The sequence below is a fragment of the Catharus ustulatus genome, chromosome 9, assembly GCF_009819885.2.
Source record: "Catharus ustulatus isolate bCatUst1 chromosome 9, bCatUst1.pri.v2, whole genome shotgun sequence".
NCBI lineage: Eukaryota > Metazoa > Chordata > Aves > Passeriformes > Turdidae > Catharus > Catharus ustulatus.
The window spans coordinates 16,780,148-16,806,808 of record NC_046229.1 but is presented as its reverse complement, the minus strand read 5'-3'; the positions used below and the strand labels follow the sequence as shown (position 1 = coordinate 16,806,808).

The window sequence follows — 26,661 nt, the reverse complement described above, 5'->3', positions numbered from 1 at the left end:
CCTGTTTTCCCTGCTGTGTCAGAACTGGTAAAATTCTTTTAAGCTAGTGATCTTTGAAACAGAAGTTTTGGGTCTTCATACTGCTTAAAATGTAGGAAGGCTGGACTGCTTACTCAGTTTCTCTAACACTGAGGAGACAGGCCTCCTTCAAAACCATCTGACTGATATGCAAAGTGTGGATTTCCTGCTTAAAGCACAAAATACCATTACATTAAAAAAAAAAAGTCATTTTGGGGGAAGGAATTTGAAAACTTATTACTGCACATAAGTAGCAACTACAATTTTCATAGTTGTCCATTATTACAGCAGACTTTGATTATTGCAGAAGTTGGACCTCTTAAATGTTTTTCATATTACTTCAGCTGAAATTTAAACCAAAACTGTTGCATCAGAGGCTACAGAATTGTAACTAAAAGAACAGATATTACTGCCTTTGCCGTGTTAGTTAAACTGCAGTGGATCCTATTAACTCACATGCTCAAAAGATTCTGTTTCACCAGCAAGAGTCACAATCTTGCAAGACAGGAAATGTCAATGCCAGTTGCAGCAGACAAGATTCAAAACCTCCTGTATTCTTGACTGTCTCTGCTGATCTGGTAAACACTGAGCATCACTTGGGGTAAGAACTCAAACAGTGCTTGTTTCATCATCTGAGGATGAATCAGGAGAATCTTGCCAACATCCCTTCAGCTATCTGTATCATGGGCCTGAGCAGACAGGATGAAACCTGGGAAATATCACAGTTCATGGATTACCCCAAGACATCTGCTTTGTACACAAGTCTCTGAAAATACATGCATCAGTGGAACAAAAAGCCAATGGTAGGCTAAAGTTTCTTTTTTTCCCCTTCTGAAAGGCCTCAGGACACAGCAGATGCTGGGATCTGTTGCCCTCCAGTGCCTGTGTACAGATGTCCTGTCTGCCACAGGACTACATTTGGAGGCCTTGAGAATTCTTAAGAAGCATTAAAAAAAGAAAAAAGTACTAAATTCTTTGTGTGTCTTATTTAGGATCTAAAATAATTACTGGGACTTGTTTCTTAATTTTGCTGTTTTGTTCTGGCCTTGTCAGAGTATTTCTACGTCCAAGTAGAGTGTTCTAGTTTATTCTGTGAAATTGGTTCTCTTCAATCAGCTCTTAGTCTTTCATTTTCTATGAATATACACAATGATTATATACATAACACAATACATATGGTAATGATATGCAAATAGTGTATCTATCCCATTTCATATCTGCATTCTGCCCATAATCCTTATCTTTGTGATTCTTACTGACACATCAGAGGTCTTTCTAGTATCCACTTTAAAAGGAAACAATGAAGACTTGCTATAGAAAGTATTTTCTAATGGCTTGTACAGTCCTTTCAAAAATATTTATCTGCATTATTGAACATTTTTGAACAAGAAATGTATTTGACACAATGTCAGGCTAGGCCCTTGCAAAATCTGATTTGTAGGTTCTTTCATCTCTGCAGAATCACAAGGGCACATAGTACAAAAAATTAATTGGAGTTGTACAGTATTTCAAACAATTATATGCAATGATGTACATTTCTCTTAAACAACGATGTACAATCGAAATCAGTACAATGGTGTTGATATTAAGGCAAATCAGTTTTGTAATGATTTATAGGAGCAGGAAAAGTAGGCTGTAAAGACATTTAAAATGTACACATGTATTTCTAACTGAATAATCAAATGTGTTGATGATGAGGGGTTGATTAAAGGGCACTTTTTCATTTACAAATGGAGTAAGTCCCTGTCCTGATTGTGAAGGGGAACCTTAATAATGCAGATTCTGTGAGCTTATGGAATACCTTGAGAAATCAGGAAAGTCTCTTTGTTTTTCTTATAAGTGGTCAACTTGGGCTTGAGATAATTTTTTATGATTTTGACATTTTAGTCCCTCCAGAAAGGCCAAAGCCCAAGAAAGGCAACCAGATAGCCCAGTTTTCCCAATGGAGCGCCAAGTTTTATGATACCTGGGAGATGCTACGTACATGTGTATGTGTAGCTCCATAACAAGATGTAGTCGAGCTCGAAGAGCTGTGGGGGAGAAAAATCGTAATTCAAGTTCTGACTTTAAAAAAAAGAAAAAAAAAATAGAAAAGAAAAGGTATCCATTTCTAAGCCTTGTTTCTGCCCCATGGCTGCGCAGCTCTGCTCGCAGTCCTTTGCCCTCAGCAGCTCCTCACCCTCACGGCGGGGCGGCCGGGAAAGGAAAGGGAAGGGAAGGGAAGGGAAGGGAAGGGAAGGGAAGGGAAGGGAAGGGAGCTCTCCGGCCCTGAGAGCGGCGGGACGGGCGGGATGGGAGGGGAGCTCTCCGGCCCTCGGACTGGAGGAGCAGGAGGGATGGGCGCTCTCCGCCCCTCAGAGCGGCGGGACGGGCGGCCGCGGCCCCGCCCATCGGGAGCCGAGGCGGCGGGCGGCGGAGGCGGTGTCGGGGCGGTGAGTGTGAGTGTGGCGGAGGCGGTGTCGGGGCGGTGAGTGTGAGTGTGGCGGAGGCGGTCGGGCCGAGGCGCTGCCCTCGGGCCTCTCTCTGCCGAGCGCCTGCCCAGCCCGAGCTCGGGGTGGCCGCGCTCGCTGTCCCGCAGAGCGGCGGGGCCGGGCCCGGGGAGCCCCGGCTGTGAGCGAGGGGCCTGCAGGTGAGGGCGGGCGGTGTCGGAGCCCCGCAGGTTCCGGCCTCCCCAGCCCCAGCAGGCCGCAGGTTGGAAACACGTGTGGGTGGGAGCGCAAGTGCAGCACTGAGTGCCTACATGGTGGAGCTGCTCTGCGCAGGAGAAAAAAAAAAGCAAGGAAAAAACCCCACAACCTCATCCGGCTCCTTAATCCCTATGGTAAAATTTATTTCTCCACAAATTCATTGTAGATCATGGAAAAAGAAATGACAAAATGTTGACTACTATGATAAATCTTTCACATACAGCAGGTTTTAAGATCAGTGCCTTTGCCCGACTTCTCTGATTTTGACAGCAGGTCTCTTGGCTCAATAAGCCATCCGTTGCATATACATAGGAAAAAAAGTCCTGGAGAGCCCTCCACTGGTAAAATGGCACCTTTTCTTTCTCCAAGGCTTTCAACGAGACAGTTCTTCAAAGACTTGACTGCATTTAGCATTTTCCAGGTTTGCATATCCAAGAAAATATTAAGTCCAACACAAATATAACAGAGGTTATATTTACATTATGATGTTACTGTGGTGGCAGACAGGCTCTCAGTGTTTCTAGCAATGTTTGCCACTGACACTCCACAGTAAAATAAGACTATTTGTTACCTGAAAAAATGCAGCAGCTTAAGGGGTCTGACCAAGTGTCATCCAAGCTCTGTGACATGTTTTTTTTTTAAGAGATGGAATAACTGAAGCTCAAAAATTAAGGAACAGCAGCATTTGGCCTTTTGTTGTAAAGGAGACTGTCTGACTCCAAGATTGAAAAAAAAGAAACATTAATAAGACTAAGAAATAAATTAATATTACCTTTTAATTCTCCTACAAAGTTCAGTCCATTTTCTGAACCTTACCAATTTTGAAGACAGTTGAAATGGGGTTTGCAGCACTTCTCTAGCTGCCTAGCATTGTGCAACTTCCCTGAATTGGAAGAAACTTTGTAACCCAATGACAAAATCTTAGTTCAGGATAATACAAACCATCTCATTGATGTGCCTTACACGTACTTGGTTGTGCTAAAACACATACGGGGTAATAATTGAGAGTACATTCATTGTAAAAGTAACAGGAAATAATTCTCCTGAGCCTGTGGTATGTTTTAACATGTCATATAAAATTACAGTGGGAATGTGTGTGTTTGGAAAAAAAAGAGTAGACCTTGGGGGTTTGGTGTTTTTTTTGTTTTTTTTTTTTCTTTTTAATATTTTTTAAAAATTAGTGTGTGGGAGAATATCTGGTTGTATTAAGGGGGCCTTTCCCTTTACATCCTAGAGTAGCTTAAGTGGAGGTACTCAGAGTTACAGATGAGAAAAGAGGCATTTCTAGCAATAGAACAAGTCATAAAAGTACTTTATAGATAGAGTCTTTTACATTTAATGGCCAGTAGACTTGTCTCTGATTTCACTGGAAAAGTGTCACAAAGATAGAAACAGTGGGAGAAGTGTTACTTGCCAGTGCCCGTTCTTACTGAGGCTCTTCAGCAAAGTAATTTCCATTATGTTCCTCATAAAGTTTTCATAGTTTCTACATTTCTGTGGTATTAAAGATGGATATAATTTTTCTTCAGGTATTTTAGACACTTGCAGAGATTGACCACGCCACCGTTATACAGGTCTGTTGCTGCTCATGCAGTGTGGTGGTTTTGTGGGATTGCTTCGTGTCTGTTTTTCAGTGCACCATGCTAATGCTGGAAATATTTACATCTGTTGGTAATTTTTCTTACTTGCAAGTTAGTTCTGCATGTAAGGCTTGCACATTTTTTTGTTTAATTTTTGTATTTCTCAATACAAAGTGAAAGAGGCAAAGATATGCATGTTTGTGTCTGCACTAACTACTGCAAGTGTTCACAGCGGGCTCCAAGAGTTACTTTGTCTTTGGTCTGACCCTGGGGAATAGTACCAATGTCATGGTCATGTTTGAAGATAGCATCAGTATGTTACACAAGTAGTTTTTGTAACCTTAAACAAGGGGAGAAATAGGGACCTTCATAATCTTTTTGATTTGGCATAGTTATTCTCAAAGATAACCTTGAATATGCTAAGTGGTATTATAAGCAATCACTAAAAACGCATTTTCAGGTCTTTTTTTAAACCCATGTATTTCTTCTGTGTCTTTCAGAGTATCTGCTGACTAGTGTCAAAGGTTCCCTTGCTGTTTACATTTGTTAGCCCCTCAGACTAGCAGAGTTTCTTCTTGTAAATGAACATCAATTACTTGCTTGCAGATTGCTAAACGCAGTGGGATTATGGGGGCATTTTGAAGGTCAATTGAGTTAGCCACAACTCAGTACTGTGTGAGAAAGACACTAATTTCAGAAGTGAAATGGAGTTTGTAGCACCGGAGTAAGAGAAAGGCAAAATCAGCATACTTTTAAAACTTATGCATCGAGGCATCTTTGATTGGACTTTTCTATTAGTTAATAAGTGTAAGGGATGCCTTTTTTTTTGGACTAAAAGCATTCTTCTTAATGAAAACATCATATTTTACTGTGCTATTGATTTACCTTTTTTCTTTCTGCTCACAAGGCTTGCATGGTATCATTTTAAGAGGCAATGGCATTCCTTTGTTTCTAATACAAATATATTTCTCTTTTTTCTTTTTTTTGTTCTCTTCCCGTTCTCAGGTAGCAAAGTCGGGGGAAACAGAAGTTATATACCCTTTAATGAGTAAACTATGGCAAAGAAATTAATAATTATGTTGCTGTGGCTACTGTGTTTCTGACATCAGATTTGTGGGTTACATGTTTCTAACACATTTCAGTCAGTTTGGCGATGTAATCTCATACATATGTTTTAAAGTATCTTCTGGGAATAGTTGCTAGAAGTACCAGCTCTTACTTCTTTTTTGATAGTTGTTAATTAACATTTTCTCCAGTATATGAATGATCTGTTACTCTACACAAAGTGTCTTTTCTAGCTGTTTTCAGCCATGGGAGATGTTCAGTGTTTGCCAAGTCACCGTGACAAAACTTAGTGTAGTTATATAATGTTCACAGGCCCCCCCTCTCCAGTGTGACTGGTCATCTTAATTTTCCTGATTTCAGCATATCTGATTTGGGACACTTGGAAATGGAGACCAGTATTAAAGATGTGCAACTTAAAAAAAAAAGTCTCTTTTTCTATTCTACATTATCAATTTTAATAGCAGTTTTTCTTACACAAACACATTGCCACAAAAATTGTGACAGAGCCTTTGAAGCTTGAATTGAATTTAGTCTTAGCTGTTATTCAAAGAAAAGAAGATCAATGTTTTTAAATAAAGGAAGCCTTCAAGATGACACTCAGAAACATTTTTCAGCCCAATCAATTACAGAGTTTCATCTTCTGTGCTTACAACTGTTATAAAGTAATAATTTAGTAGTGCTTACTTAATTGGACAAAAATCACTTGGGGGAGGAGGAGAGGATCTTAAAATTGCTTAGTGATGTGTAGGAACTCCTTCTTGGAATCTGGAAGGTTTTTCAGGTCACTTATTTATTATGCAGGCATGTTTCTTGCTTCACGAAACTTCTGTTGCCGTGGCATTAGAACCTGCCAGCTAAGAACAGATTTGCTTTCCAGATCCATAAAACATTCCACCTCTGCAGTAAGTATTCCTTCAGCTCCATGGAGAAAACTATTTCATGCAATGTTTTAGAGATGCACTAATTTTGCAGTGTTGCAAATATATATGCTTTAGCTGTGTTTTATTTCTTGTTATAGATAAAAACATTCACTTTCAAGAACAAAATAAGGTATTTGAATCAGTCAAATATTAACCACACTAGCGTAACAGAATTTGGTGATTATTGCTTTGTGTATCCTTTTCAGTTTTTAAAGTCACATCTAGCACATATCACACCAGAAAGATTGCCTAGCTTTTAGAGAGAAGCTTGAAATACAGGAGAGACAGGTTCAATCTCAGCTTTATCACAGGCTTTTGGTAAGACAATTTTTTTATTTTTATCTCAATTTTCCTTTAATGATATGAGAGTAATGTTGCTTCTTGGTGCTGCAATAACAAGAGTTCTATAAGTACATTAAACTTAATTTTATACAGAGTCTTCTCAATTTCCCAGCTTAACTGCTTATGAGATTGTGTAGCTTCATTTTAAGTCTTTCAGTTATGTTGAGAGAAAACAGCTTTACAACATGGCAGGCAGCTGGAGGTGACACTCTGCAGTCCATACAGAACACTGGAATGTAAAGTGTGTTACCAGGTCATCTAGTCAACAAATTGAGTCAACTAAGGCACGTGACAGACCCTTCAAAACAGATGCTTGAATCACTATACTGGAAAGTTGTAACATACTTTACTCATATGAGAAGTTTCTTTCAGTTTGCAAGCCACTTTGTAGGTCAGCTTTTGTCCGAGTCAGTTTTTCATATGCTGTGTGTATTTCTATTCTATTTAATGAAATTGAATATTCACATTAAATGTCCTCAAATTTAATACTGGTTGTTTTGGGTTTTTCAAAAAAATTTTTAATTTTCTTAAGATCTTGGCTTAAGTTGTAGCTCTTGACAGTGTATTCTACAATTTATTTATGTGCCATGCCAGAGTGTTTGCTGCCAACCTTATTAAACTTATTTACATTCAATTTTTCTCTGAATTAAGAAAAAAATATAAATAGAAGCAGCATCTGGTTTTGTATCAGGTGCTTCCCTAGTTAGAAAATGTTGGGGAGAGTAGGAGATCAGTCAGAGCTTGATGAAGACCGGGCTTTCCTACTTGACACCCATCTTTGACTCCTGAATAGTCCTAGCCCTGGACCTAGAAATGGATTGGAGATTATCAGGTGATGGCATAACTGGGCTGAAAGAAAAAAAGGGTCTTAAGATTTGACATGACCTTCTGTAAAAAAGAACAGCTATGAAAGTTTCATTTTGAAATCTCAGTTAATTAGCTGGCTTTCCCAAAGTAGTAAGGTTGACCTGAACCACACTGTAATCATAATCTGTGAAAACCTGAAAACTAATGCAAGTCCTGCTGTTCTGTTTTAAAACTAGTTCCAAGACATAAGAAAGAAAGAAATAGAAAGATTTGAATTGTTAAATATTTAAACCTATATAGTATGGAACAGGTAAGGTGAAGGCTTATTTTATTGTCAATACATTTTTAGCTAGGGAAGGTTACTCAATGCAGTTAAGATTTACATTCTGGTTAATTACAGAAGTCCTGCAGTTGATAAGCCTTTAGCTTTTAGCAAATTGAAACAATTTGAGGAGAGGCAGTGCATGGAATGAATTTACTCATGGCAGCATACAGAATTCTCATTGTTAATCACCAAGATTCGAGGTGACCCTTATTCCTTCCTGTGCAAGAAGTAATCTAGCATGTAAAAAAAGACTTGTGTGTGTGTCTTACTGTATTACCTGTGTTGTTTGTATTTTTAAAGTACAGCCAAACATTAATCATATTTATCAAAACATGCACTGTAAAATCAGATTAATCTTCTAAGCAATATGTATGTTTTTATAATAAAACAGTAATACAGATTACCTTGTCAGGACTCTCCCTTAACTCCCTCTTGTTCTGTGTTAAGAAATGTGACTTCACCTGTCTAGTTATCTTAAAGGTTTTCTTCCTGAGGACAACCAAAATGTGTTCTGTGTTTGATTCCTCTGGTGTTTGTGTCACACAGCTGAGGTCAGAATCAGTCTGTTGAGAAGCCATAGGAGCAGAGAAGACTCTGTTTAATTTTGTATCTTCCCATTCTTCATATCACAACATATGAGATGGCTTCATTGCTGTAAGCAGGTTGAGCACAAGCATGGACCTGCTGCAGACTGCCTACTAGGAGTCATTTCTATGGATTCAAAATTGAAACTTGACTATAATGGTAATGCAGGCTAGAATGTGGTTTTTATATCTTTCTGGCAGTGGTAAAAGTAACTAAAAATCTGTAGCTTGACTCAAAGAGACAGGAGTGTCTGGAGTGCTGAGGCACTCTGTTTTTTTTCCTGGTATCAAGCTAGTTTGCAAAGATAGATATGAACTTGCACCTTTTTTGTTTGCACATAGGTATAAATTTGGGTTTCTTTCTCCCAAATCCCTTTCCATTTTCAGCTTAAAAATATCACAACTATCAGTAGGTTTTTCTCTGCCTCCATATAGAGTAGTCATTACAAACCTATTTTACAGAAGTTTTCCAATACTTTAATTTAAGGTCTGAATATACAGAAAAAACCCATATTTTGATGTGGTTTTGCTGTGCTTTAAGGTAGATACTGAAAAGTTTAAAAAATCTTAATGAGAAGAGGAGATGTCTTTGCTATTTTCTTCTTACCCATCAATTTGACAAATAAAATTACACATTGCAAATGCATATTTTCCAGACTGGATTGAGCAGGAATTGCACTAGAAATAGCATAGTCTTTCAGGTATTAGCAAATTGTGTAAAAGAAAAAGAAAGTATGTACACTATTTTTTTTCTTTTAAGCCCATCTTTTGAAGCTATTGAGTTAAAATATGCCCCTCCTCCATCCTTGCTGAAAGTTTAGTGGATTTAGATAATGATGAATGAGACTTTAGGACGTTTTTGTGTTAGTCTGAATTCAAGCTATTATGGAAGCTTTAATGAAAGAACATGTCTATAATTTTGTGTAACTACCAAATTCAGCTGGCAATGGTATATTTAGGAAAGAGTGAATGAGGGTTTTCATGCTGAATCCAACAATATCATATTTTGTCTTTCCTAACAAAACCCTTCTGTCTGTGTATTTAAATATTGCAGACAATGCCCTTCAGACACAAAAATACAAGACGAATTGAAGGCCTTGATAGCAATGTGTGGTAAGTAAGAGGAAAATATCTGCTAATTTCAGAAAATGTCCTTGGCTGATGTATTTTCTTTCTAAAAAGACAATTATTGCAAATAATAAGGTACATGGCAGTTGCTATCTCTGCTGGAATATATTTGGCACCTGTTTAGAAGCAGTGAATTAAATTCAGTTAAAGGTATGATTAATTGTTATTTTTGAGCTTTAAATATTAGGCTTGGGCTTCTCTTCATCTATTAATGTAAGACAAGTATAACTCATGGGCATGGTAGTATAGCTGATTTTCAAATTTAAATGTTAATTCTGTTGAGTAATGTATTTCAATTACATCTGATTTGTGTTTACCAAACAAGTCAGATTTTTTTAAAAACCATTATACGTGTTATATAATTTAGTTCATTATTTTTAATACATATTTTTCTATGTATAAATTTGTCTTAGAGCAATATTGCCATCACTAATAAATATGGAATTTTCTTAGTTGGTGAAAAGACTATTTTGGCTTACCTTAGTTGTATACGTGTGTTGCATTAGGTGTGCGTACATTCTGATTATTCAGCCTCAAGCTAATTTTTAGCAATATATATTCATTTTTGACAGAACTGTGATGCTGTGTATGGAGGGTTATGATGAGGGGAGGGTTGCTTTGTTTTGTTTTTTAAATTTTGTTAACATTTCAATAGGGAGGAAAGAGTAAAATGTAAAGCTGACCTGTGAAGGGAGGAAGGAAAAATTGTTCAAGGATCCTGCAGGTTCTTAGGAACAGTTAATAGGCAGCCTGGGACAGTCTGTTGCCTGATTACTTAAAAAATTATAGCACTCTGAGGTGACTAGGTAGTTTAAATGACACCTTCAATTGACTGAATTTAACCTTTAAGAAATTTAATGTGTCTGGTATTAAATTTCTGCCTATATCCAGAGTAACTGTGTGTTTGTGTATCTGCACATCTGAGCACACTGCTGGCAGAAAAGTTACTCTGTGGATGTTGAACATCAACCTTTTCTTGGGTGCCCTCTGACTCCTGTGGTCACTTACATTATTTCAGCCCTCTGCTCTCCATGTGGGCATTCTACTCATACCTGTTCCCACTGCTGTAAATTTGCCAAACTGCAATACTTTTGCTTTGCCTTCTAATGGTAGTGAATAAAAAGATAATTTATTTGGTATGCTAACTTTAAGATGTTTTTCCCTCCAGGGTTGAATTTACAAAAGTGGCAGCAGATCCCTCAATTGTTAATCTTGGTCAAGGCCTTCCTGATATATCCCCTCCCAGCTATGTTAAAGAAGAGCTGGCAAAGGTAGCAGCAGTTGACAGACTGAACCAGTACACCCGAGGCTTTGTAAGTATTGTGGAACTCCAGGACCCAAGTTCAGTGGAAGATGTGCCACAGGGAAAAAAAAAAGACTTTAAATCAGTTTTATCTATAGATCATAGTCTTATGTCCCAATTTAAGTTGATTTAGTAGCCTTATCTATTACTAATGAACTTCCTCTGTGTAGGCTTCTTCAAGGCAGAATCCTTCAGCAAGAGCAAAATGGAAGAGCAGGTCTGGGATAAACTGTCTCTGAGGAGTAGATTCAGTTTAAAGAGTGTAGGTTATACATTTACATCTGACTTTGGTCAGTGGGAACATGATTCAGACAGTACAATGGGAGAATGAGAAAGAAATACTTGATACCACTGAGACAGCACATCTAGGACCAAGAAGAGATTCACCCACAGAACTTAGTAGGTTTCAGTGGAGACTAGGAAGGGATGAAAGCAGAAGGAGTTTGCCCCTGGAATATATTCATTACCCATTCTGTAAGCTGGCTTGTAGAACTTCTGTCTTGAGCTGGGTGTGAGTATGTGGCATTTATCATTGTCCAAGGCAGGGTATTCCAGAGGACTATTATTATTTTAGTATGACCACTTCCTTGTCTTCTGTTTTGTGATAAAGATAAACTGTATTGCCCAAATGAGAATCATGTGCCAGGACTGCTACAGGACCTTGAGGAGTCTATCAAGTATTTTTCCAGCTTACCATGTTATGCAAGAGGGGCAGAAAAGCCCCCAGAGACCAGCAGGCCAGAAACTGTGTTGGTAGTTGTGGCATCACTGTGTGCATATTCCAGCATAACTTTTAGCCTATTCCCTGAGAATCTGCATGCATTAGAAATTATGGGGAGCAGCAGTGGCCAGGACTTCCCTAAAGGACCAGTTCTCACAGTGAGCAGAGTGGAGATCTGGGCAGCTGTGCCTTGGGGAGCAAGACATGCCCAGTGATATTGGCTGAGGCAGCTCAGCTCACCTGAGATCAAGCCAGGAAGTCAATCCATAGGTCAGGCTCAGCAGTGCTAACCACAGTCAGACATAATTCAGTCATCACTGGGCAGGTCCTGGGTGACACAGCAGGTCTAAGTCAAACCACAAAATCAACAGGGACCTTTAGCTATGTATAAAGATACACACAAATGATATCCTGAATTAAATGAACTTCTGGGCTAAGCATTAGTATGTTCATCACCTAAGATGTCTGAGGAGTCTTTGCTCACCAAGCAAATAAATTTTGGAGGACCCTTGGCACAGTGGACAAGGTTAAGGAGAACATGGGCTGCAGTCTTGTCTGGCTGCTGTACTATAACAGACTTTACTAGCTACTAAGAAGAGCATTATCTCAAGCTGAAACCACACCAAGTCTACCTTTTGACAAATATTCGCAGACTGATTCTGTAAAAATATTTGCAAATCAAGCATAAATATAATTTTCCTAATGCATGCAATTATTCAGGGTTTTTTCCTGTCATTTTGTTCTTCATATCCAAATGGTTTGATAATTCCCATGATAATTATGGACATTGACAGATATACTGTAGATAGTATTTAAAGAGAAATTTTTACTAATATTCCCATCTTCAACATTTGTACTTCATCTGCAAACTTCTGCACTTCCAGATTTTTGAGCACAAGTATTTGTGGTAGCACATGTGGGAGGGATGAGAATGAATGATGCCCATCCATCTGGTAGTTGAGGCATTGTCTCAGCTAAACTCAGAGCTCTAAATGACTGTAGGACCATAGAGAGGCCTGATGTGGCTTGAGTGCTACAGCATTCCTGTCTTGCTGACTGGCCCATGGCAAGAAATGGCTGTCATTTGAATCAGCAATGATTTGTAAGCCTTAATTTATGGTAATGCTCTTGTTTACAAAAGGGTTCGTGATTTAATACCTTGTGTGTCGAGATATAATGGTCAACATTTGAGAAGATTTTTTTCTTACATAGTTGCATTTTCTCAATGAGCTGTTTTCTATTTCTACCAGGTTCCCCAAAAGAAAAAAATATTTTAAAAATAGGAATCCTGCAGTTTTCCTGAATAAACAGAATTGAGCTTTCTTATTTCTGTGTTGTATATGATCTTTGTTGCATGTTTGTCTTCTTTTTATTTGCACATTTTGAGAAGAGTACGTTAACTGCCATGTCCCTGGAGGGGACACAAATGGTGAATGGTACTCAGAGATTTGGGATAGGACTACATGAATAAATATTTTGATCACATGTGTCATTTATCAGCAATATATAAATACAATGAAAAGATCTTCCTTCCAACAAATAATTTTAGCTGAAAGATAAGGAAGGAAACAGAAGGAGCTGAAAGAGACTCAAAAGGAGGTGGGGGTGAATTGGTGTCAGAAAATTCCCTTCTCTCTCTTGTCCTAGCTGTGCTATAGGCTATCTGCACCTACTCTGAGATGTGATAATATGAAAGAAATTAAAAAACATTTAGAGTAAAAGAATAAACAGAATTTCTGAGTAGATACAAATAAATTGAGAACGTTTTTCTTTCCTAGTGTGCAAAAAGTTTAAACCCTGCAACCTGTTTACAGCCATTAACACTGAGGGCTAATGTTGTATTCTTCTATTTCAGAATGTAATAGTTTGATACACATGGAAAGAAGCCCAAAACCAGCCTTTATACTTTGTCAGGAACACTCCAATCAGTTTTTTTGTTGTTGTTTTGAACAGGGACATCCATCACTGGTGAAAGCCTTGTCTCAAGTCTATGAGAAAGTTTGTGGAAGAAAGATTGATCCTCTCACAGATGTCCTGGTGACTGTGGGAGCTTATGGATCTCTGTTTAGTACAATACAGGCACTAGTTGAAGAGGGAGATGAAGTAAGTTTTTACTGGAAATACTCACAGACATGAGAATCTTTCTCTTTTTCTTATTTGTCTACTTTTAAATATAAGTTAATGTTCGGGCTTATTTTTGTCCCCATTGGTTTGATTTTTTACAGTTGTACCTCTGACATGGTTTCAGAAGCTGTGATTAGGAGACTATCCTTTGGATGTCTTTCTATCACTCAAATTACAAACATCTTTTTTCACAGTTAGGGTATCTCTGGCAGTTTCTTTATCACTGTTACTGTTAGGTGACACAATACACACTGATTTCTTATTTCAGAAAACATGTGGGCTGTTGTCTGCAACAAACAACTAAGGGTGGCACAAAGAATTGTCGGTGTTTAGATAACCATTGTGTATCAGGTTCTGGTTTGGGCCATTGCATGGTGGCAGCATAGGTAGCAGAAAGGTTTGTTAGTTTTCTGTACAGCTGTGATGACTCAGTTCTTCACTATTATTGATGTCTGCCTTTTTGACAATGATATTAAAAGTATATCTACCCATAGTGGACAAAACCTTTTTGTGTTGTCATGTAGCTTGCTTTCAATGTTTCATTTGTTTCACTTGTATGTTGTATTCTCATCTGCTTTTCTGTTGCTCTGATAGTCACTTCTCTTTTGTTTGGAATAGTTCTATTAGCCTTTGCTTTTGGTGGTTTGTTTTGTTGTTGTTCGCTTTGTTTTCCTATTGTCTAGCCTCTATGCAGTTTTTCTTGAGTTTGTCCTCTTTATTTACTTGAGAATTTTTGTCTGATAAAATTTGAGGACTTAAATGTTCTTCTGAGATTTCTATATACTTGGAGATATTGGAATTTCATGGGCATAATTAGAGCAGCTCTGCTGTGGTTCAGTAATTTGTCACTGAAGTTTCCCATCTTTGCATCTTTGCCTTGCATCTTCAAATCTGTGTGTAGTACTCAAACATTCCTCTTGTTATACCTCAGTAGTTGTAATGTGTAACTATAGAAAAACAGCCTATTTGTGTATTGTCAAAAATGAGTAGTGCTTATCATACTTAGCCTGAGGGCATTATTGTGTTGTGCTCTAAAAGGAGGAATATTCTGCAATGTTTTAACATTATACCTGGAGTGCCAGAAACATTATCAAGTTATAGCACCAAAGTAAATGTAGAAATATGATGGTATCATGCACAGTATACTCTTTGTTTTTGATACTGATGATTGTCATTTCAGGTAATAATAATAGAGCCATTTTATGACTGTTACGAGCCAATGGTAAAGATGGCGGGTGCAAAGCCTGTTTTTATTCCACTTAGATGTGTGAGTAACTCTTTAAAAATTACTAATTATATGAAGTTTCTCATTCATATTCAGTACATTCAGTTTGATGCTTTTCTGTGTAATTTTTCATAATATCAAATTACATAAAATTGTTTGCTGTAGTGCAAGTCTGAGACAATTATAATCCAAAAGAAATAGAATGTTTTATTGGTGTTGGAGAAGGTGAAACAATGTTTTTTATTTCCTTTAATTTGTGTATTCTGAAAGCTGATTAAAACCGTTTTCTTCAGTTTTCAGTGAAAATTATGGAAGAGGGATACACGTATCAGTTTAATTTCTCTGTCTGTTGGTTTTCAAAAGATTTTGTTCCTGATCCCTGCAGCATTTCCTACAATGACAGAATACAGCTGATTTTCTAAAATCTGCTTGCTAAATAAGGATCATGTAGTAGATGCATTTGCTATACATACAAGAATTACTGTTTCCTTTATTGTTAAATAGGCTATGGGTTAATTGTCAAATTGGTACTGCTGGCATTATGCCCACAGTTTGCAAGGATTGTTCTGTATGCTAACTGTGCCTTGTGCAACTGGCAGCCTTGCATGGGAAGGGCTGATGGGCTCTTTGGGCAGGACTGTTGCAGGAACACCATGAAATCAGAACAACACAGAGTGACAAAACCTCCAAGACTGCAGTGGGAGTAGGTGAGACTGTTCTGGATACCCACCTTTTAGGGATGTTTTGAATGACAGGGCACCTCCAAGTATTTTCTATTTCACACCCTTGTTTTCTGTCTGGCCCTCTCCCAGTCATTGCAGGTGTCAGAAGGGTAGTGTGGCCAAGCTCCCTGGTCTCTGTACCAACTGGCCCAAACTTCTCAGCCATTTGGAATACCTCAGGGATACTTGTATTGTGTGGTATGTAAACTCCAGAGACTCAGTAGTGCAGATTTTTAACTCTTTGGCCATTTTCATTAGTTTAAGGAAGAGGAAAAGACCTTGAATTCCCAGTGGTGATCAGTCTTTTCAGTCAAGTGAGCACACACTTGCTCTACTGTCTGGCAAGGCTGTAAAGTCTCCTGCCATGTGACTGGGCTTTCTGCATTACACACTGTAATAATCAGCATGTGTGCAACAAGATCCTGGAAACCAATTCTGCAGGGGCATTAAGACAGACAATGGCCAAGAGAGGACAGCCACTGTCATAATAGTTTACCTGTTCCTAGAACTACCTTCTCTCAGGTGAGCAAGACAGATTGGATGGGTTCTTACATATGGTTATGAAAGTGTTTGAGGGTGATAAGTTAAGCAGCTCTCTTTAGGCTGCAACATGTATTAAAGTCATGTATAAATTTATTGTGGTATTGTTTTTTGTGTTTTTTGTGTTTTTTGTGTTTTTTTTAGAAAAATGATGGAAACACTGCATCTAGTGCTGATTGGGTCTTAGATCCTGCTGAACTTGCAAATAAATTTAATTCCAAAACAAAAGCAATTATTCTGAATACCCCACACAACCCAATAGGCAAGGTAAGAGTCCTGTTTTAACACTACCTTAATTTCAAATAATGCCTTAAGTACTGTGATTAATGCATTTTCCTTTGCTTTTTCTGAATCCCAGGTTTTTACCCGAGAGGAGCTCCAAGTAATAGCTGATCTCTGTATTAAACATGACACCTTGTGCATCAGTGATGAGGTGTATGAATGGCTGGTGTATAAAGGGAATAAACACATTAAAATAGGTACTGATTTTTTTTGTGGCATCTTAGAATTGATTGTAGAATGATGCTTTTAAGTCAGTTATGATCATATGAATTTTCCATCCTTATTCGGCTACTTTGTTGGCCATGACAAGTGTAGCTGCTGTTACTGTATGTGTATTTGACAGTGCTTTGTTGAAGAACTAATAGAAGGAACAGGAATTAGAGCTTCCTTCTCAAAGCTTTGTAGAGATAAACAATGAGGGAAATGGACGATGAGGAACACAATTATTTTTGCTCCACTAATTATAAAAACTAAAAAATAGTATAAAGGTCATTGTGGAGATGGTGCATGAGCACTGTCCCTCTGAAGGATGGAGACAGGGTTAAATACTGGACATGGAGTTCAGTGAAGTAAGTCCTGCAAGTGCAGTATGAAAGCCTGTTAAATCTTCAGGTAGTGTTGCTACAGGGGTAAAGCACCATTGCAAGAACAAACCAGAAAAACAAATAATGATGCCAAGTTCCTGATTCTCTTGTTTTACTTGATCCAAGTTTCATTGAAGTTAGTGGAATCACTCCCACTGCCTCAGGACAATTTAACCTAGAGCAGGTTACTGAACTCCTTTGCCAGTTCTGTAATGCTACAGCTATGTATTTCTGTGAAAGTTTCTAGTCAGGTGATTTTGGGTTGGCTCTGCTGATGTATTTGAAAAGTCCAAAACTTCCTTCTCATATGTACACATACTTTGTTTCTTGCATGAACTACGTGTTCTGATGTACTTACTGTTGTATGGAAAGCACATTTCAGTCGTGTCCAATAGAGGCATATAGGTAAGATTAAACAATGAAATCAAGACACTTAAGTGTCTTGATTAAATATAAATAAATCAGTATAAATTAGATATGAACAGGCTTACCTTATTTCCTGGCTCTGCCACTGGTTAAATGCGGAATAACTTTGCTTCTAGGTTTCAGTTCCATATTTGTAGAGTGACAATAAAATCCATTGGTAGGGGCTACATCAGTGTGAAAATTGAATCTTATGAGTAATAGAAAGAAAATTATATCTAAATGACCTTGCAATACTTGTTAGCTCAGCTGCAAAGTTGCTGATCATCCAGCTGCAGTACATTGATTGCATGGCCATGCACAGGCTGTGAGTCTGTTTTCAGGGTGACCTAATTCCATGGCTGTTGTGGCTGCCTTGATAGTGAAACTATCAAATATCAAATATGGAATACTGTTGAAGACCTTCAGACATGGAAGAAGGAGAACATTCTGGGTACATGAATGTGATTGTAATCTGAGTCACTGCATCCCGACAGGTTACCTAGCAGTAACATTGTCAGCTACATTTCATCTTATGGACAAGTGGCAAATTTTTAACATGCAGTAACTCCATTGTCATCAGCATCTTAATGCTTCAAGCCAAAACATTTCCTGTTGAACAATAGGCCTTCTGTAATTTAGCATAAAAGGTAAAACTACTGTATAAAGAAAATGCAAATTAAAGCCCAGAAAGTTAGTCAGCTAGGTTTAGGTACAGATTCTCTAACAGATCCCATGATAACATCTTTAATGTTAAAAGTACTCTAAAACTTTCAGAGTAACACTCTAAACAATAACATTATTTCAGTGAAAGAAACAGACCCTTTTTTACTTAAGCGTCTCATTTTCCTTATTACTTTTTAGTCTACAAAAATAATAAAAACGAGTGTGCTATTTCCCTATTTATTAACTCCTGTGTTTCCATAACCACCTCTACGTATTCTATCCAATGCAGTGTGACACTATTTTTTTGTGGGAGAAAAAAATGGATTTTGCATCAATTTACAGGATTTGATAGCTGTTCCTTATACAATTTAGCAGGGGTTGCTAGCCACAGATCATAAAATTAGTACAGTCTTTGTGCTATCACTGAAGCAGTTTTCTGTAGCATAGAACACTTCATCATTTTCCCATCATCTGACTACTGTAAAAATGTGGACTTTCTCTGCATAATGATTAGAGCTGCATTGACACATTTAGAGATTGCACCTCATAACTGAGGATTCTGAACAAGCCACTCAGCAAACTGAGCAACAAGTAATGGGCTTATTGTGTGTTAGTTTGCACTTCATTAGCTTTTAAATTGTTGTCAGACTTGGTTATGGTGTCCTATGATGTCATATATGGTTGCCAAGTGGCATGGGGAAATTTCCCTCTCTATTTAAAACTTGTTTGTAAAAGCAATGGAGCTGCTTCTTTCTCTGTGCCCTTGTACTGCAGCTATTGTTTGAAATGCTGTCCCATTCTATCTCCAAGGCTGAATTCCTGTCACTTTGTGGCAAAACAGGCTTGCTAGAGCCCATTAGCTTTGAAAGCCAATTCTTTCTGCAGTCTGTGAGAGCCAGTTTGGGTGCCTCTAGGAAGTGATAGAAGATACACCTGTTCAAACTTTTTAATTTCAAGGTGATCACAGAGAAGTTGAGTGTTGAGTATGGGTAGTCTAATAGGAAAACCAGTTTCTTTCATGCTGTTTGGTTTCTCGTCAACTTTTCTTAAGAAATTACAATACATGTTTTCAAATAACTGAAAGAATTACACCATGTCTAATGCCAATAACTGCTGCAAATCTTCCTTGGGAAATTCAGGGGTTTAATTTGGAAAATCTTTGTTCATTGGTCTCACTAGAGAGGGGATTTAACAACTGACAGATACATTGGTGGTGGTTCTAGTATACAAATGAGGTGAAGACAGATGTTGGTGACTACTGTAATTGCAACCTTGTCTGACTTTGTGTCTCAGACAAACATGTGTCTGGATTTATCTGTTTCTCTTGAAATTAATTAAGTTAGAGTTCAAGTAGAGTTTGCATAAGCTGTATAGAGAAAAAAAATTGCAAACTACAGGAAGAGACCTTTGCTCTGTCATCTCCTTGGAAAGGAAACAAAGGATTTTGGTCTCCTATCAGATTCAACTGCAAAGACAGAGACAGACCTCTGCGAGTCCCTTAATCCTTGCAGATGTTTTAACTAACTGCTATTGTCAGTCAGTCTCAAGCCTGTTCAAATTGTACAATACAGCATAATTTATTTACTCACTCTGCTAGTTTTCTGCTGTTCTGTTGTTTGGCTCTGGGTTAGAAGTCTTAGTAATTATTTTCTTTTTCTGAAGACAGCCAGCGACAGTGTACTGGACAATTCTAGTAAAGTAGTTGCAGTGCCTGAGTTAATGTTGTGTATAGTACTATTACCAGGCTTCAGAAATATTCTGTCTAGGGTGAATGGGTAGCCTTGGATTATATTTTTCTTATGGATAATTGTCCATTTTTCCTGAGGATAACTAACATGCAGTTTTCAAAGTGTACCTCTTATTTTCTGTCTCTTCTTTCTCCTTTTATTAATCCTTACCTTCTTTTCATGCTAAAAAGCACTGGCCCATATATCCTTTCTCATTTGTTACAATTGCTATAATTTTAGAACATTCTCTTTGTTGGCGTAAGATGCAATGAACATACAGCTCTGGGCTAGGGGCAGTGCAGTTCTTCAAACTACATGGAATATGTGAGTGCACCTTACTAAATTAATTTTATTTTATGTACAGCTATGTTGCCAGGTATGTGGGAAAGAACAGTAACTATAGGAAGTGCTGGGAAAACATACAGTGTAACTGGCTGGAAGGTAAGAAGAATCAATATAAATCAGTTAAGTCATAGAAATAACAGAATGCATTTTTTACTCTAAAGCACCTCTGTTTTTATGACTTGTGTTCTGAAAGTTTCTGGCAAATCTTCATGTCTCCAAAATGTGACAATACCATTCAGTTAGAACAATTACTTGTCTTTAACACCCATGTCTTATTTATCTTAATTATCTATTGATAAACTCCTGTGAGCATAAATTACTAAAAAATCCACCACAGCATGACTTGTTCAAAATCAGTAAAGATTCTTGGAGAAAACATGGATATTATATTTTAACTTCCCAGTTTTCACATCTTGACTTTTAAATATATATCAGAAAGTGAAAAAAAATTTGGCAACTAAATTCTTCTTTATCACCTGTGTTCAAACTGAACCACAGCATATATATGATTCTGTAGTGAGCTTTTGTTTCATATTCAAACTGGCTTTGACACAGGAGCTAAAGAGATGGAAAGGTTCTAAACCAGTTAGAAATAACATTCCTAATAAATGTTCAATTTGATTTGTAACCCTTGTTATATGAAGAGTTAGAAGTTTGCTCAGCATCCTATGAGAGATAGGGATAAGGGAAACTATAACTGTTGTCTCTAATCTACTATTTTTTTAAGGTATCATACACCAAGCTTTGTGTAAACCAGCTTTTTCTTAACAGTTTATAAAAAAAAATCTTAAAATAAGAAAAACTCAAGACATTGGCTAGTTTTTGGTATTTGTTATCTTTTAGTAACACTACTGCCTGTAAGTATAATGTATGCATGCTTTTCTCCCTTAGCTTGGTTGGTCCATTGGTCCTGAGCACCTGATTAAGCATTTGCAAGTTGTTCACCAAAATACACTATATACTTGCCCAACTCCATTACAGGTAGGTACAGATGGGGCAAAGGAGATTGTTCTCTGGTGTAAGAAAGCTGTTGGCCTCATTTAATTAAAAAATAATCACAACAATGGATTTTTAATTGTCAAAATACATATTCTAGGGTGTAAGAAGAGGAAACAAATTTGATCAGCTCACCAGTCATTAAAAAAAAACAAAAGCAAAACAGTCTTGCAGATCTTTTCATCTCCTACAAACCTACTTCTTGCATAAAACATGACAATCTTAATGGTTGCCTTAGCAAATATAAGTGAAAGTTCTGTTTACTAGTGCCTAGTATTCTATGGTACATTTTACCAAACAATTTTAACTTCAATTCAGATTGTCAGCCCTTGTGTCAATGACTCTCACTTCTTTATATGATTAGTGCCTAGCAAAAGATTGGGTGTTTTGGGTGTTGCCACAGCACAAAGTGTAACGAAGCAGCAAACAGATTGCAGATGTCGCTTGTGTAATTTGCGTGGTGATTTGCTTCGTAAGGGCCAGGATTGAACAAAATTCCCCATGATTTCAGCAGGAAGTCTGTGAGTTTACTGAGTGTTAATGAGTACTTTGGACCGTTTGTTTCCAGGAGGCTCTGGCACAAGCATTTTGGATAGACTATAAGCGCATGGATGACCCAGACTGTTACTTTTACTCGCTGTCTCGAGAGCTGGAAAGCAAGCGTGATCGGATGGCTCAGCTACTGAAAGAGGCTGGACTAAAGCCTGTCATTCCAGATGGAGGATACTTCATGATTGTTGATGTTTCCACGTTAAGTCAGTAGAAAGTTTATTAAAGAGTAAATTTGGTTAATCAGAAAATGCAGCTTTCATTTGAAACTATATTCTCATCTCATTGGCACACATATGTGTGCATAACATTGTCAGGAGTACTAACTGGGATTGAAAGTTTCAGTTTCACCTTAGCTGGTAAGGTCGATTTTATGAGCTTCAGCAAAGCATTTGTGATCTTAACTTGCTGTCTGTATTTTGCAAAGCTTTGACAAGTTTTTAGAGAGGATAAAGGAGGTAGATAAACATTCATATTTTCAAAATGTCTATTATGAAAATGTTTGAGAGAAAAGCACCTGGATAATATCCTGAGTTCATACTATTTGTATTTTCCTCTTTCTGGTCTTTTTTTGTTTGTTTCTTTGTTTTTCCTTATCTGAAGTCACACCCTAAAGGCTCTTTGAAGCATTCTGATCTCTAAACACTGTAAAACGCTACCAAAATTTACAAACCTTTTGAAAATTCACGTTATGGTAGATTCAGAGGAAGAATTCCCACAGGGGAAGGCCTTTTTTTAGTTCCACATTTTTTCACTAACTGGTCTAAATGGCATTTGTCATTCAGACAGAAATGTTTAAACACAGAAGAATATCACAGTTTAATCATGTGTCAGGAAGTTTTAGGTATACTGGTTTCACAGATGAGAAAACTGCATTTTCAGGGATTGGTATCCATGTAATAAATGCATTCTTTAGTACTCTCCATAGCCCTGACCCCCAAGAGCCTAGACTTCAGGGCTTCTTGGAGTATTACATGGCTTTCTTCCAAGCTACATGTCTGAATTTGCTTTGGACAGAAAGCAAGTGCTCAGATCAGAAGGGAAATGTTCAATCTGTTGGCCTATTTTACTTCTTATAGTATAATTTTGAAATTATATATTAAAATAAAAACATATATCTTAAGTATTAACTGTAATAAAATGCTGTTAATGAATGCTTTCTCACTAGAGTCTAGGAAATCTTACAACATATTTGTTTTACATTTAGATGTGGATCTCTCTGATATAGATGAGAAACAACCTTATGATTATAAATTTGTCAAATGGATGATAGCATCTAAGGTAAGATGTCTTAGTCATACCTTAGTTTTAAAAATTACATTCTGTTGAAAGCAAGAGCAGTGCAACTATAGTAGTAGAGATTTTCCACTCAAAATATTATTTGGTGTTGCTGATAATGGTGTGACTAAAATATTGCTAAGTATGTTGAAAATGTATGCTGTAGGTTTGTGCTACATCTCAGCACTTTCAGCATGCTTACGTGTTGGTTGTACAAAAGTACCTTTGAAATATTTTGCCTTAGAAAAGTAATTTGAATTTAGTAAAGCCTAGCTAGTGCATACAAAACTGAACCTTGTCTTTCCCTCATGTATTGGGAGAGAGAGTTCTAGAAACAGAACAGTAAAATCATCATGCTTAAACCAGATTTTTTAATATAAATTTAAATAAGCAAATGCTATTTCTGTTTAATGTTTCAGAAGCTGTCAGCAATTCCTCTTTCAGCATTCTGTGGTCCTGAGACAAAGAAACAGTTTGAAAAATACATACGTTTTTGCTTCATTAAGGTAAACTTGTGTCCTGAAAATCAGTGCAGTACAGGAATCTGCAAGGGACTGACTGTTACATATTTTCCCAGGACCTCTTGTATTGAAAGCTTTTAGGAACATAAAGTCAGTTAGTTTGGTGTAAAATTCAGCACAAAGTATCTTCAGTTGTCTTTTCGCTGATGGACTCTACACCATCAGTGCGGGTGGCACGGCTAGGAAGGGCAAGTGGCAGAAACAACTGGATGGGTAGCCCTTTTAAGCTTATTGTATTGATTTTTAAAAACATTCTTGACCAGTGGTGGCAGTGAAAGTTATTGAGACAGGTAAGTTATCAATTAATTGATACCCATACTCCAGAACAGAGAATAACTGTATAGCAGTGTGTGCCCCATGCCTGTGCAGTGTCCAACAGCAAAAACAGTGAAGAGGTGAAGAGCTTGCTTGCCTGAAAATACACTGAGTTTCACATGAGCTCCATATTACAAAAGAAAACATGTTTTTTTGTGAAGTGGCTCATTGTTGCCATTTTGTGAGCACTTTCTTTGCATGTATTCTTCCCCCTGATTAGTCTGTTCTTGAAAGGCTGAAAGACTTTGGGGAAAGGTAGGAAAACTTTGATAAACCCAAAACCCTAAGATGTTTCCCAATTGTTCTGTAACAGAGTCAGTACAATGGAACATGTGCAAACCCTGAACTGCTCTGTGTAAAGATCAGAGTCTTAGCCTGAAACGGTAATGAAGGGGAGTTCCTCCTTGTGTTGCTTCTTTTGATGAAGCGTAAAGTCTATGGTATAAACTGAGCCAGTAAAAACCAGGGTAAAGTTACTGGTTCTACCTGTGGCTCATAAACAGCATGAATCATTTCAAGTTAGGCTGCCTGTGTGACTCACCAGGCTGGAGCCAAACTACACCGTTTGGAGGGATAATGTTTAAGTAGTTCACAGCATAAGGTGGTTGCAAGATTAAAAAATCCCAACTATACTCACAGGGATTAGCAAAGTGTGCTAGCATGTCTCCAAACCAGAGCTGCTAAGTTACATCACTGCGTTAATGCCATGAATTTATGTAAGTATTGCTTTCATTAAATGGGATAATATGAATGCTGAGATGATATCTTTTAAATATTTTCAAGGAATCAGCATTGAATTCTTTGTAGAATCCCGATCTGTGCCTTATGACTGTCAATGAAAAACTGTCTGAAAAGATATTTACAGGATGCAACTGAAACAACCAAATACTGATTTGAGATGATATAATCATGACTGACTCTTTTCAGGAACTCCATACTTGCAGTAACAGTGTTGTTCCTTCTTTTGCAGAAAGACAGCACACTAGATGCAGCTGAAGTGATCCTGAAGAACTGGCATAAACAGACAGGCTGATGTTTCTTATTAACTCTTCCATATGGTATAACTATCTAAGAGGAGGTTTTTTTAAATTGGCAATTTAAGAAAAAATTACTTAATACAGTACAGAATAAATATGACATTGTAAATAACTTTTTGCTGCTACCAACCGAGGAGCTGAAACAATGATTTACTGAAATATGTGTAATGCAACTCAGAGATTATTTTCAGTCTTTTAAAAATAAATTGCTTTTCTCTTAAAGAAACCCCAATGGTATTAAGTTTTTTTTTACCGAAAGAAAAGATGTATAGGACCCTGTGTAAATTAAATAAATGATATAGGTATTTTAAAGCTTACAAGTAAAAAGGGGGAGGTATTTTTGGTATGAGATAGTATGGGAACTAGAGGGACATAGAAACATCTTACTTTGTGAAACCAAATAATCTGCAGTAGAGGAAGATGAAGACCCATGGCTCATATTAGATAATTGCAGTGACTCCACATACTTGCCTACCTGCTCTATCAGCAGAAATTGCATCAGTTTAAATAAAGTGAAAACTGCTAGGTTACATAATTACTATTTTTCCCCACAATAGTCATGAATGGTGTTCTGAAAGTATTCAGTCCTCAATACAATTATAAAAGTGGCATCTAGAATAGGAATTCTATTTACTTATGTTTACCTTGTATTTATTACATGGATGAATCTACAAAGCAAAATATAGAAGATTTTGTTTTAGAGGCTCCTTTACAATCAGATGTACAGTGATATAATTATTTGTGTCATTCTTTTTCTTTCCATGTTAATTGGCAATGTCAAAACAAACTTACTTCAAACTTTTTACATCCAGGGCCGCCTAATGCTATTCTGTGGAGCTCAACTAGCTTGGTTTTAAGCACAGTAGATAAAGGACTTCTTTAAAAAGAAGTCATTATGGAAATTCCTTTCTAGCTGCCTCCTTTTTCACTTCTTTCTGCAATCTTTTAATCTGTGGATGGGTTTCACACTAGCAGAAGCAATCCAGGTTGGTAACTTTTTAAAGCTGTGTGTTTTGTCCTCCATGATCTTTCTATGTTCTCACAAGCTGTCCTGGTTTCAGATGGGAGTTAATTTTATTCTCAGTACCTGGTACAGTGCTGTGTTCTGCATTCAGTGTGGGAATAATGTTGATAAAACACTGATGTTTTGGCTGTTGCTAAGTTCATTTATCCTAAATCAAGGACTTTTTTGTGTCTCCTGCTCTGCCAGTGAGGAGGAGTGAAAAAAAAATAGCTGTGAGGGAACAAGCAACCTGAACTGGCCAAAGGGATACTCACACCATCAAGTGTCATGCCCAATAATCAGCTGGGGAGTTAACAGCAAGGGGGAGCTGGTGGGGCTTCAATAACAGGGTCTGGCATCAGCCAGTGGATGGTAAGAAACTGTATTGTGCATTACTTTTTTTATAAATCCTTTTTGTTATCATCATTATTATTATTTACTATTGTTTCTCTTTTTTAAAAACTTTTTTCCCCCCAGTTATTAAACTGTTTTTATCTCAACCTACAGGTTTTATTTTTGATTCTACTCCTCATTCCACCAGTCTGGCGGGGTGGGTGAGTGAGCAGCTGGGGGGTGCCTCTTGCCAGCTGGGCTTAACCAACAACACAGCTCTTATGGTGCTAAGCCTGAACAAATTCAGTAACTTGGTTTGCTGATGTTTTACTCATTCTGAATTCCATTAGACTGTGACCATGGCCAGGACTAGAAGAAAGTACAGAAATTGGACTGGGAGAAGAGCTGCTAGATTTTTTCATTAATACTTCTTGGTCTTGGGCTTTTGGGAGTCCAGTAACTGGGACTTCCATAGTGTTTTTAGCTGTCTTGCACAGCCATTCCCCAAATCTCACCAGAATATGGTCAGCTG

General features: G+C 37.5%; 2 protein-coding genes across 12 annotated transcripts in view; one reads left to right on the top strand and one right to left on the bottom strand.

Moving 5' to 3' along the window:
• LRRC8B (leucine rich repeat containing 8 VRAC subunit B) overlaps nucleotides 1–2,020 on the bottom strand; it is a 29,545-nt gene extending 27,525 nt beyond the window's left edge. Inside the window, exon 1 of the mRNA XM_033066999.1 lies at nucleotides 2,003–2,020. The gene's annotated coding sequence lies outside the window, so the exon portion shown is untranslated. The remainder of the gene's footprint in view (nucleotides 1–2,002) is intronic.
• KYAT3 (kynurenine aminotransferase 3) lies at nucleotides 780–25,019 on the top strand. Of its 11 annotated transcripts, XM_033067001.1 has the most exons (15): nucleotides 2,412–2,450; nucleotides 4,235–4,279; nucleotides 6,152–6,252; nucleotides 9,383–9,441; nucleotides 10,625–10,769; nucleotides 13,434–13,583; nucleotides 14,785–14,871; nucleotides 16,236–16,358; nucleotides 16,450–16,570; nucleotides 20,117–20,193; nucleotides 20,989–21,078; nucleotides 21,662–21,848; nucleotides 22,850–22,923; nucleotides 23,340–23,426; nucleotides 24,727–25,019. In XM_033067001.1, exons 3-15 carry the CDS (start codon nucleotides 6,154–6,156, stop codon nucleotides 24,787–24,789), a joined length of 1,362 nt encoding a protein of 453 aa, XP_032922892.1. In that variant the 5' UTR covers nucleotides 2,412–2,450; nucleotides 4,235–4,279; nucleotides 6,152–6,153; the 3' UTR covers nucleotides 24,790–25,019. The 11 variants fall into 11 exon arrangements, with proteins under 11 accessions (XP_032922896.1, XP_032922893.1, XP_032922898.1 ...); XM_033067002.1 differs by lacking the exon at nucleotides 4,235–4,279 and having other exon boundaries at nucleotides 2,399–2,450; XM_033067003.1 differs by lacking the exon at nucleotides 4,235–4,279 and having other exon boundaries at nucleotides 2,440–2,485.
• Nucleotides 25,020–26,661: the final 1,642 nt, after the last annotated feature.